This window comes from Citrus clementina, unplaced genomic scaffold (assembly GCF_000493195.1).
Source record: "Citrus clementina cultivar Clemenules unplaced genomic scaffold, Citrus_clementina_v1.0 scaffold_13, whole genome shotgun sequence".
In the NCBI taxonomy this organism is placed as follows: Eukaryota; Viridiplantae; Streptophyta; class Magnoliopsida; order Sapindales; family Rutaceae; genus Citrus; species Citrus x clementina.
The window spans coordinates 4,337-16,755 of record NW_006263113.1 but is presented as its reverse complement, the minus strand read 5'-3'; the positions used below and the strand labels follow the sequence as shown (position 1 = coordinate 16,755).

Here is a 12,419-nt window from a genome sequence, read left to right as displayed (position 1 = left end):
ATAAATAAATTATCATTCCATATTTTAATTCCAACTCATTCCATTCCAATTCATTCATATTTTAATCAGTATATCAACTACCCCCGAGCAATGCCCGAAAGACATTGAGGCAAGGGCCACAGAAAAATATACACTTGTTAGTTTAGCGTTGGTGTCAAGTTTCTTTAGCATTTTAAATTCATAAAAGAACTTATAGTGGTTCTTCATCCTTTGGCCTTTTCGGTGTTTACTTTCTGGAGTGGGTGTGAGCAGTGTGAATTCCTCCCACTCCAGTGTTTACTTCACCATTTTAAGGAGGGATTGGGAATCCCACTCCGTGGAACCCACCCATTTTTGGAGTGGGGAGTGGGAGTGGGACTCCCATGGGAAACCCACTCCACCACCTCTCCCTTTTCTACCTTTATTTAATTAAATTTAATATTTAATATTTAATATTTAATAAAATAAAATAAATAATATTATTATATTAATAGAGAATTAATAATATTACTATATGCTATATTTATTTGAAGATATCATATTATTATATTTATTTAATATTAATAATTAATAATAATAAATAGTTTATTCTAAGAAAATATTAATTTTATACTAAATAATATTATATTATTATTTATATAATAATAAATTTAATATAATTAAATAAAATAATATTTCATTTTATATTTACCTTCCTTTTTTAACCCCCTTTTATTAAATTTACTATAATTATATTTAATAAAATAAAATAAATAATATTTTATTTATTTAAATAATATTATTATATTTAACTAAATAATAATTTGGTTTGATTCTAAGTTTAAATTACTTAAAAATAATATTATTACATTAATAGAGAATTAATAATATTGCTATATACTATCTTTATTTGAAAATATAATATTATTATATTTATTTAAAAATAATAGTATTATATTTATTTAATATCAATAATTAGTAATAATAAATAGTTAATTATAAGAAAATATTAATTTTGTACTATGTTAATAGTAAAAATGTTTCATTTATATTGCTCTTATCAATAATTTTTAATTTATATAATTAAATTAAAATTAATAAAAAATTATGATGTACATAATTAAGAATGTTAATAATTATTATAAATTTAAAAATATAATAAAATAAATGTTTATTCATTAAATATATTTTTTTATTAACTTTATAATTAAAATCTATAATTCTTTAAATAAAGGTAAAATTATAATTTAAAACTATTTACTCCTAATCCCAGATAAAGTAAATACAAAAATTGGATTATGATCTCTATTCCATATTTATATTCCAGTGTAAGTAAACAACTTACACTCACTTTCACTCCATACTCTCAATCTTAGGATTTCTACTTCTCAAGATTCTCACTACAATCCAAAAGAAAAATAATTGTTCCCGCAACTATTTTAATCGAAAATATTTTAATCGAAACTAATAGACCTTTCAACAATTTTACGAAATAATAGACCTTTCAACAATTTTTACGGATTCTGGCAATTGTTCACGCAACTATTTTAATAGAAAATATATATGGCTCCATAAACAATGATTATCTCTTGACAGCTGTTCTGCACTCGCTATTTGTACTGAAATAGAAGATTATCTCTTGATGATTATTTAATTGAAAAGAATTTGTCGTTTATATTTGTTCACCTGGCCTTTGGATGAGGATCACATGTTTTATGACAATCGTAATGTTACTAATGTAAGTCAAGCAATTATTTTTAAATAATGATATTATAATTAAAAATCTAAAAACATTTATAATACTTAAAGACTAATTCAGATTATTAATTTTTTTATATGACTTCATTATTAGCTGACAAATAATTAAAAGGCCATAGAACAATATTTTTAGGTCCAATTTTTATTCTAATATGACAAAACTTGTACTTTCATTCCTATACTAAAATATATCTAACCTACTAACAATCAAGAAATATATCTATTCAACACATATTTGTTAGAAAGATTATCTACTAATTAATCATTGATTACGAGATTAATATATTGAAATTCAGAACTTTTTTTTTTCCTTCTGCAGTTTAAAAAGGAGTCGCCCACGAGTATTGAAATAATTTTATCAGATTCGCTTGTAAGTAGTTTTACGAGCAAGCAGTTTTTCCCTCTTGATCCCCGTATTCGTCAGCTCCTACTCTTTGCCTTCAATTCTCAGTCAAGAAAACCTCTCCTGATTTTCGTCTTTTGATCTCATACACACTTTGCTTCTATTTATCGTGGTCACTGCTCGTGCTAGCCGTTTTCTTATTTAGCTTCGTTCCCTTTTGCCATCAGCTATTTGCATTTTCATTGGATCAAGCAACCCTTTTCTTGATTCAATTTTCTGATCTGATCAAAAACACTTTGATTCTCTTCTGTTACACTGATTTCCCTTGTTTTGTACAAATATCATTTCTTTTTTCAACTTTTTGCTTCTACTTGATTATCAATTGCGCGGCCGTTGACCCTGTTCTATTTCTATTTCGTTCACTTCCCCACAAAAAAAAAAAAAAATGGACATTTTGAAAAGCATTGTTCCAGGAGTTGTAAACTGTTTGTCTCCTCACGCACAACGCGAATTTAGTTATTGGTATAATTCCGGTGCCAACTTTGAGAATCTCAAGGCAGAACTCGATAGGCTCAAGGACGAAAGAGAAAGCATTCAGCGCAGAGTTTCTGAGGCTGAAAGAAAAAGTGAAAAGATTGAAGAGAAGGTTGAGAAATGGCTGGTTAATGTGAACAAGAGCATTGAGCAGGCAGCCAAATTCATTCAAGACGAAGAGAAAGCAAATGAACGATGTCTCATGGGGCTGTTTCCTAATTGGATTACTTGCTATCAGAATGGAAAGAAAGCAGAAACAGAGAAGGAGGCCCTTTTTAAACTCCGAGAAGAAGCTGGGAGATTTGATGATAGAATTTCCTACCGTACCATTCCGGAGGAGATTTGGCTCAAGTCTCACAAAGGCTACGAGGCCTTCGAATCAAGACGTTCTACTTTGGAGGCTATAAAAAACGCATTGATCGATGTTGATGTCAGCATCATTGGAGTGTACGGCATGGGCGGCATTGGAAAGACGACACTGGTGAAGAAGGTTGCCAGGCAAGCTATGGAAGACAAGCTCTTTGATATGGTAGTCTTTTCAGAGGTTTCCCAAATCCCAGACATAAAAAGGATTCAACAGGAAATTGCCGAGAAGTTGGGCCTGGAGTTGCGCGAGGAAGTTGAATCCAGAAGAGCAAATAGAATATTTGAGCGATTGAGAGATGAGAAGAAGATCCTTGTGGTTTTAGACAACATCTGGAAACACCTTGATTTGGAGACCGTTGGAATTCCTTTTGGAGAAGACCATAAAGGATGCAAACTACTGCTGACAGCAAGAGATCGTAGTGTCCTCTTAAAAATGGGATCTAAAGACAACTTCTTGATTAACAATTTAAATGATGAAGAAGCATGGAGATTGTTTAAGATGATGGCCGGTGATGATGTTGAAAATCGTGAGTTGAAATCTACAGCAATAGACGTCGCCAGGGCATGTGGAGGTTTGCCCATTGCCTTGACTACAGTGGCAAAGGCACTGAGAAGCAAGAGTCTGCATGAATGGAAGAATTCCTTGCGAGAACTCCGAACGCCTTCAATGGTAAACTTCGAAGGAGTATCTGCAGAGACTTATTCAAGTATTGAGCTGAGTTTCAACCATCTAAAAGGTGAGCAACTCAAGAAAATTTTTCTGCTCTGTAGTCTAATGGATAACCGTATTCTTACTTCGGACTTGTTTAAGTACTCCATGGGTTTGGGTGTATTTAAAGGAGTCAATAAGATGGAAGATGCACGAGACAAATTATATGCATTGGTCCATGCATTGGTTCATGTAACTAACAACTTTAATGATAAAATTGAATATAACAGTAGTGTTTTTTCACAGAAAAAATTGTCAATATTTTGTGTCAAATAAAAAATTAAAAAAATATATGTATTTTGGGCGAAATTTTTTGCGAAAAATATTGAGTGCCAACACTTTATAACTTAATATGTATTTTCGTCTTGGCGAAGTTACGGTTCATATAACTAATCAATTTAATCATTACCGGATAAAATTGAATACACCAGTAGTGTTTTTCCACGGAGATATCACCAAATTTTGTGTCAAATAAAGAATAAAAACCATAAATACCAGTAGTGTCCGATTTTGAAAGCAAAGCAGCATACATATTAACTACTAGGCTTTGATGGTGGTTGCAGTAAAAAGGATTAAAAGAGAGAGAGAGAGAGAGAGAGAACTTGAAAACTATGGAATGGAAGATAAATCAAAGTTATAAATTTGGACTCAATAGTTTTGATGTTCAATCAAATATGGAGGGGCGATTAGAAATTATCAAAAATTTAGAGGGATTTCAACCGTTCAATTCATTATTAGGCGTTGTAGACTGCAGGGATGCAGAAATTTCCACAGGGACGATGGCCCCGAGGGATCTTCCTCATTCGGGAGTTTGATAATTTTAGATCTAATTTTTCTATGTGGAGACAAGAATCTGATAAATTAATATGTGTGGGTGTAAGTTACATGAAATATAACTTGGTGTTTGCCCTAATATTTTATTTGGCTCCACATTTTTCTATTTCTATCTTTAGTTTCTATTTTTAATTCATTTTTTTTCAAATTTATAGTAAATACATTTAAAATTTCAATTGTAATAGTGTGATGTAAATAAAAAATATCATAATACATTTATAAAAATAATATAAATAACAGCCAATATAAAGTAAATATAAACACTTTAAAATTGACAAAGATAATTTAATTGATGGTTTATACTATATGACATTTATGGATGAGTTCAACTTTGAAGATTTACTTTTGCTTAATTAGTTCAAAGATTATGTTCTAATTTGATGACATTGACTTAATTTGATGGAAATGATTTTAATCACTTTAGTTAATTTGATATTTTTGTGTTAATATGATTTTATATTTTTACTTTAAGATGATTAAATTAAGAAAAAAAAGAAATTAAATAATCAGCAATCGGATACCATCAGAGATCCCTTTGTATTATTTAGAAACATCCATCCCCTCCTTTCAAGTAATTTTGAAGGAAATGTCTAGAGTACAAAGAGATAGACAAAGTATTAAAGATGAATATGGGGAAATCAATCCCCTCTCCTTCCCTTCTTATTGACCTCCTTACATATGAGCCCAAGGGGAAATGCACCGAGCCTGATAAAAGTAAAATTAAAAATAAAAATTTTCTTTTATCAAATCATTCTATGTGGTGGAGATTATTGTATAATCAAGTACACATGGCATTTTTAAAAGCTTTTTCTTTATTTAAAGCTCTAAAGGTCAGCCTAAGAGTCAAGGTTGGTGCCGTTATCTTTTGATATTCAAAGTTTGATTATCAAGTTCAAACTTTAAATTTTGAAATAATAATAATAATAATAAATATAAAAAGTGCCCAAATTTTTAGCTGTAAATAGAGGGGTTCACCCCCTCATTTCATTCATTCCATTCTTTTCTTCTTTAGTTCTATAATGAGAGATTAAGAGTGTTTAGAGAGATTGGGTGTATTAAGGTTTTGAGAAGTGAAACAAAATACTAAAATACTTATAATCCTCATTTCACTAGTAAAGTTTTATCCTTTTGTCCTTGCCTATTGGCATAAGTTAAAAGCCGAACTAAATAATTTATGATGTCCTCTGTGTGCTTGTTCTTCATTTTCTTCCAATTTCATTTTAATCGTGGCCCTACTTCACCAATCAATTTTCTAATAGTGGTATTATGCCATTTCAGATCTACACTTACCACTTTCAAATAGACAATAATGCCATTGCAGATCTACACTTACCACTTTCAGATAGGGTATTATTCAATATGGTAGAGTAAAAGAAAGCAAAGGAAATATGGTTTACTCTCACAAGACTATACGAGGTCAAATCACTACAAAATAAAATCTTCTTAAAAAGGAGGCTTTATACTCTTCGAATGGCGGAATATACATTAGTGATCGACCATATCAACATTTTAAAGACTTTATTTTCATAACTTACAACGTTAGGTCATAAAATTGAGGAAAATGAACATGTGGAGCTTCTACTTCAAGGTTTACCAGATTCGTATGATCAATTCGTCATTAATCTAACTAATAACAATCGAGCAGACAAGTTAGTCTTTGACAATATGGCAGCCTTCGTATTAAATGAGGAGAGTAGCAAAAAATAAAAAAGATAGACAAACGAGTTCGCAGCAAGTAGAAGCACTATTGGTGATGAAAGGAAGATCCATGGAACGTGGCCCTAGTGAGAGCCACAATCACGGTAGATCAAAATCGAGAAGTAAGAAGAATGTCAAATGCAACAACTGTGGCAAGAAAGGGCATGTCAAGGAAGAGTATTGGAACAACTAGAAGAGAAGAGAGGGTAAAGATCTTGAGTCATCAAATGCTCAAGGGTATGTAGTAAGTACCTCGTATGAGGGCAAAATTCTCTACAGTAAGGCAACAACTACTTCAGAAGGCAGAAAACCACTATATGACGTCTGGCTTATAGACTTAATAGTTGTCTGGCACATGATCTCTCCAAGAGAATGATTTCACAAATATGAACCTATTTCAAGAGAATCTGTATACATAGGTAATGATCATGCCTTTGAGATTACTGATATTGGTACTGTCAAAATAAATATGTTTAATGGTACGGTTCACACAATTGAGAAGGTAAGACATGTCAAAGACTTGAAAAATATCTCTTATCTTTAGGACAAATAGATAGTCTTGCACGCAAAACTCATGTAGAAAATGGGATCATAAAGATAGTCAAAGGCGCACTTGCATTAATGAAGGTGGAAAAGATCGGTGCTAATCTATTCATACTTAAAGGGAAACACTACAGAAAGCTTTTATGTGTGTCACATCAAATAGAGAAAATTCAACGATGATGTGGTATCTTAAACTTAGCCACATGTCGAAACAAGGAAGCAACATAGAAGAAAGTTTAGCAGATCTACTTTCAAAAGTAAATGTATTTAGACTTGATTCATTCTAATGTTTGGGAATAGCTTGATATATCTATAGGAGGTGCAAAGTACTTGGTGACTTTTATTGATGATTATTCTAGTAGATATTTGGTGTATCCAATCAAGAAAAGGTCAAAAGTATTTCTATTGTTCAAAGAATTCAAAGCATAGATTAAACTTAAATCAGGGCAAGGGATCAAGTGCCTGAGGACAGACAATGGTGGAGAGTATACAGATAGCATGTTTCTTGCATATATAAGCAAGAAAGTATCTAGAGATAGTTCACGGTGGCATACACTCCTCAATAAAATAGAGTAGTAGAGTGAAAGAACATGACTCTTATAGAAAAAATAAGAGTTATGTTGAGAACTGCTGGTCTACCAACTCATTCTAGGCGGAAGTAGCAAAAACTACTTATTATGTGGTAAGTGGGTCATCATTCAAGGCAATCAAGTTGAAGATTCCAATGGAAAAGTGGACAGGAAAGCCAATTGATTACTCTCATCTCAGGCATTTTGATGTCCTTTTACGTGATATACAATACCCAAGTGAGATTAAAGATGGATCCAAAATCCAAGAGATGTATCTTCTTAGGATATATTGATGGAGTGAAAGGGTATTATCTATGGGACCTCAATGCTCACAAGATCATTATCAGCAGAAATATTATCTTTGTAGAAGATGAAATGCAAAACAGAGATATGGATGATAACACTATAAAAATTCAAAGATTGTGCTAATATATGTTGAAAATAATCTGGAAAATGAAGATTCAGATTTTTTTGAAGCAACACCAAAGTATGAGAACAAGAACCAATCGAGTCAGAGGCCCCAAAAGTTTGTTGGTCAACTCGTGATAGATAACTGTCAGTGTGGCATTTGGATTATGTCATAGATATCAATTTTACATACTGTCTTTTAACAGAGAATGGAAAGCCATCAACTTTCCATGAAACTTTAAACAGCTCAGATGTTACTTTGTGAATGATAGCAATGCAGGAAGAAGTTAAGGCTCTACACAAGAATATGACATAGGAACTCGTACTACTACCATATGACAAAAAAAAAAAAAAAACCATTGGTTGCAAATGGGTCTACAAGATCAAACGTGATGGTAATAACCTAGTGGAGCGGTATCGCGAAAGATTGGTGGTGAAAGAATATGCTTAGAAAAAATGTATTAACTTCAATGATATATTTTGTCCAGTGATTTGACCCAGGACAGTTAGAGTGGTCTTGTCGATGTGTGCTACATTTGACCTATATTTGGAGCAGTTAGATGTGAAAATTTCATTTCTTCATGGAGAACTTGAAGAAAAGATTTATATGCTCTAACTAGAAGATTTTACTAAAAAGGGACACTTGGTTTGCAAGTTGAACAAATCTCTATACGATCTCAAATATGCACCGAAATGTTGATATAAGAGATTTGATCCCTTCATCATAAACATTGGATACAATAGAATCAGTTCAGATTGTTGTACATATTACAACAAGTTTGATAATAATGATTTCATCATTCTATTGTGGTATGTGGATTACATATTGGTAGCAGACCCCAACAAAGATCGAGTCCAAGAACTGAAGGTACAATTAACTAGGGAGTTTGAAATAAAAGACTTAGAACCAGCAAACAAGATTTTAGGGATGCAAATTCACCGAGATAGTAATAGCAAGAAGATTTGGCTTTCTACCCCGCCTCCTATTAATTTCAAGTTATTCTTAAGTATTCATCTGGTAATGAAGTAGAGAAGAAGAGATGTCTTGAGCACTGTATGCATCAGCAGTGGAAAATTTAAGGTTCACTATGATTTGTACAAGTAGTGGGAGCGGTCAGTCGATACATAACGAATCCTTGCAAAGAACATTGGAAGACTATTAAGAGAATTCTGAGATATATCAAAGGAACATCAGATGTTGCATTATGTTACGAAGGATTAGAATTTACTGTCAAGGGCTATGTGCATTAAGATTTTGTAGAAAATCTTAATAAATGGAAATCCACTACTGGCTAAGTATTTACACCAGAAGGAGAAATTGTTAGTTGGATTTCAAAATTGCAGACCGTTGTGGCTTTATCAACAACAGAAGCATATTACATAGCAGCTACACAAGCTTGGAAGGGCTATTTGGATACAAAGGTTACTAAAGGAGCTTGGGCATAAAAATTTTTATGGCTTGTGATAGTTATGATGCAAGGAATCCAACCTTTCATTCCAGGACAAAGAATATAGGAGTACAATATCACTTCTTCATAAAGTAGTGAAAGATACAAGAGTGGATACCAAGGAGAACCTAACAAATGTTTTGCCCAAGCCTATCAATGCTGATAAATTTGTTTGGAGTAGATCATTTTATGGCCTAGTAGAGACATAAGCAACATGACAGCGGCGAAACAGAAAGGATGGTGTGGAGATTGATTGATTCTCAATCAAATTTCTAAGTGGGAGAATGTCAAAGTCAATATCACTTTTCTAGAAGAGCGACCAATACCTTTTGATATTCAAAGTTTGAATGTCAAGTTCAAACTTTGAATTTAAAAATATATATATATAAATATATAAATAGTGCCCAAATTTTTAACTATAAATGAGGGGTTCACCCCCGCATTTCATTCTTTTCTTCTTCAATTCTAGAGTGAGAGACTAAGAGTTTTAATGCTCTTGAGTGATTAGTGTTTTAAGAGATTGAGTGGATTGGGGTTCTGGGAAGTGAAACAAAATATTATAATACTAGTAATCCTCATTTCACCAGTAAAGTTTTATCCTTTTGTCTTTACCCGTAGACGTAGGCTAAAAGTCGAACCATGTAATTTTTGGTGTTCTTTGTGTGTTTGTTCTTCATTTTCTTCCAATTTTATTTTAGTTGTGGATCTACTTCACCAGTCAATTTCCTAACACTAATAGGGCCGGATCTGCATTAGGAGTTAAATATATAAAATCTGAAATTTTATTAATTTATGACTTTTTCTAAAATTTATTTATGTTTTTGTAACTTATATATGATTTTTAAACATTTACATTTGAATAGAAAAAGTAACTTTTGTGACTTTTATTGAATAGAAAAAAGTTTGAATAAGAAGTAAATATATATTCTAAAAATATTTTTATAAAATATATTTATTTCTTAAACTATAAAATCTAACTACTTTTTTTTTGTTTTGATTTGTGAAAATATAAATATCAAATAACCATATTTAAGATAAATAAGATGTCACTTATATTCGTGTATTAAGAAAAAGAAAAATAAATATGTCATTCATATATTTGTACTCAGCCCATTCATGCTTACGAAAAAATTATACCTATTCAGATTTAGAAAAAAAAAACAAATAAACAAACGCCTTAGCCTAGCGTGGGCAATTGACTTTACTGAAAAATAGTTTTCATTTAATTTTATTTTAATTTATGGAAAAAATTTCTTTTAATGTGGCAATTTCGTAGACCACTTTCTTAGTGAGATTAATTTTATAACGCAATTTTATTTTTCTCACATTGGAAATCTGTAATTGTACACAATGATGCTTCTTATCTTATAAATCAATCTCCAGGCTCCGCCCTTATTTCTAAGTATGATACGTTCGCATCATTAAAAATCGGGAAGCAGCAACAACCTACTGGCTGATAGCATAAGATAGGAGTTGTTAATGCATATCAGCTATTTGGTGAAATGCTCACAAGAAATGGAAATTTGACATGTATGCATTTCTCGAACTTTACCAACAAAACTTTTATAAAAGCATATTTGTGATTGATTTTCCTAAAATTTAATGTTTATCATCTCCAATCTTTTTACTCCTCCAGTCTTGAGTAATTATGGTGTTGCCACCCATGCATTCTTATAGATGCTTTGGTTCCTGAGATAATTAGTTCATCAAATTAGCAGCCTTAGCCTTATATTTGCATTTTATTTTTGTCAACGTTAACTGGTTAAATTGAATCAGAAGTGAAACTGAAATGAGAGTAACTGAATGACCCGAATTTAAAAATAATAATAATTTTGTCAACTAAATGATCCTTCTGTTTGCTTTAGTATTATTTTTTTCCCCCTTATCAATTCAAGTTTGAAAGACAAGCAATGTATATACCTAAACTGAAGTTTATGTTTTCTCCGTGCTCCTTGTATTACAAGTATCAAAGCTGTGACTTCACATGAACCTTAGCAGAAGCTTCTGTGATATTATTTATGTAGGTTTTAACTTTAACAAAAGCATATGGCTTTTTATTTTTTGACTTGATTTGCCAAGATGACGATGAGGGGAATTCAATTCATTTTCTATTTTTGTATTTTTTTTTTCATTCTTTAAAACCAATAATTGTGTTTTGTTGTTGCAATTTAATACATCAATAACATTTATTGCAAAATTGGCTAAATTAAAATGTGTTAACATAATGTACAAAGTAAAATGCAACTCATAATTCATAAAATTGTCTAAATAGAAAGGATGTGTTTCACCTACTCTGTTTTGTACTAATAATCAACTACGCTTACCAAATAATAATCTTTCTGCAACTGTCTGGGGGTGACTTTATTCCCATCCCTTGATCTTTATTTATTTATTCTTTGCTTCACTTCTGAACTTAGCCAAGGAACTTGAACTTTGGCTTTTCAAATGGACTAGTTTTAGCTTTTAATCTCGTCCATGATCTTCATTGTGAAGATGACGAACTATTATTCTTTTATTCTTCACTTGTTGAAGTTACGGAATATATAACTTTCTCAAAATTTTAGCAAATCGTTATTCGTCAGCTTCAGAACCTCATTAAAATGTCATCCTTTGCACTCGTTCTCAATCAAGAAACATATATGCTCCCTTTTGCTGTCAACTCTCTTGAATTTCACTGGATGAAGAAACCCTTTTCTCTTGGCATCTGTTCTGTTGTAATCTCCAGTGTTTGTTAATTTGTTTCTCTCCATTCCCAATCTAGTTGTGGCCTGTTGTTGTCTCTGTTTGGTTCCATATCTACCCTTTGTACTTCCACCGTGTGAAGATATTTCTTTTTCTCCATCTCTATTACCAGACAATAGCGCGGTTGTTGTCTCTAATATTGTTTGCATCTTTCTTCTGGTCAATACATAAGTTATTTTGACTGATTCACTTTTCCTCTATTATCTAAATCATTCCTTATATCAATTCAATCACTTCTGAACTAGAAACCTTTTCCTTGTTTCCATCTTCTCACCAGATTCACAACAGTTTTTAAGCTTTCTTTGATTTCTCCGCTTCCACAACCAGATACACTTGTCATCTTTGTTGTTTCATTTTCTTTTTTTTTGCCTCTCTTTCTCTCTGTGTTTCGCTCGTCGTTTATTTTCATTTCGGAACTTTGAAAAAAAGAGGACCGAAGATGGTGGAAAGCATTGTTACTGTTCTGTTAGAAGTGAAATGTTTCGCTCCTCCCACAGAACGCCAACTTG

The 12,419-nt window shown here is 31.8% G+C and overlaps 1 protein-coding gene across 1 annotated transcript in view; it reads left to right on the top strand.

Moving 5' to 3' along the window:
• Window positions 1-2,504: 2,504 nt before the first annotated feature.
• The window catches only part of LOC18053616 (probable disease resistance protein At4g27220), a 12,621-nt gene continuing 2,706 nt past the window's right edge, over window positions 2,505-12,419 (top strand). Inside the window, exon 1 of the mRNA XM_024192171.1 lies at window positions 2,505-3,696. Coding sequence (XP_024047939.1) covers window positions 2,505-3,696 — 1,192 coding nt within the window. The remainder of the gene's footprint in view (window positions 3,697-12,419) is intronic.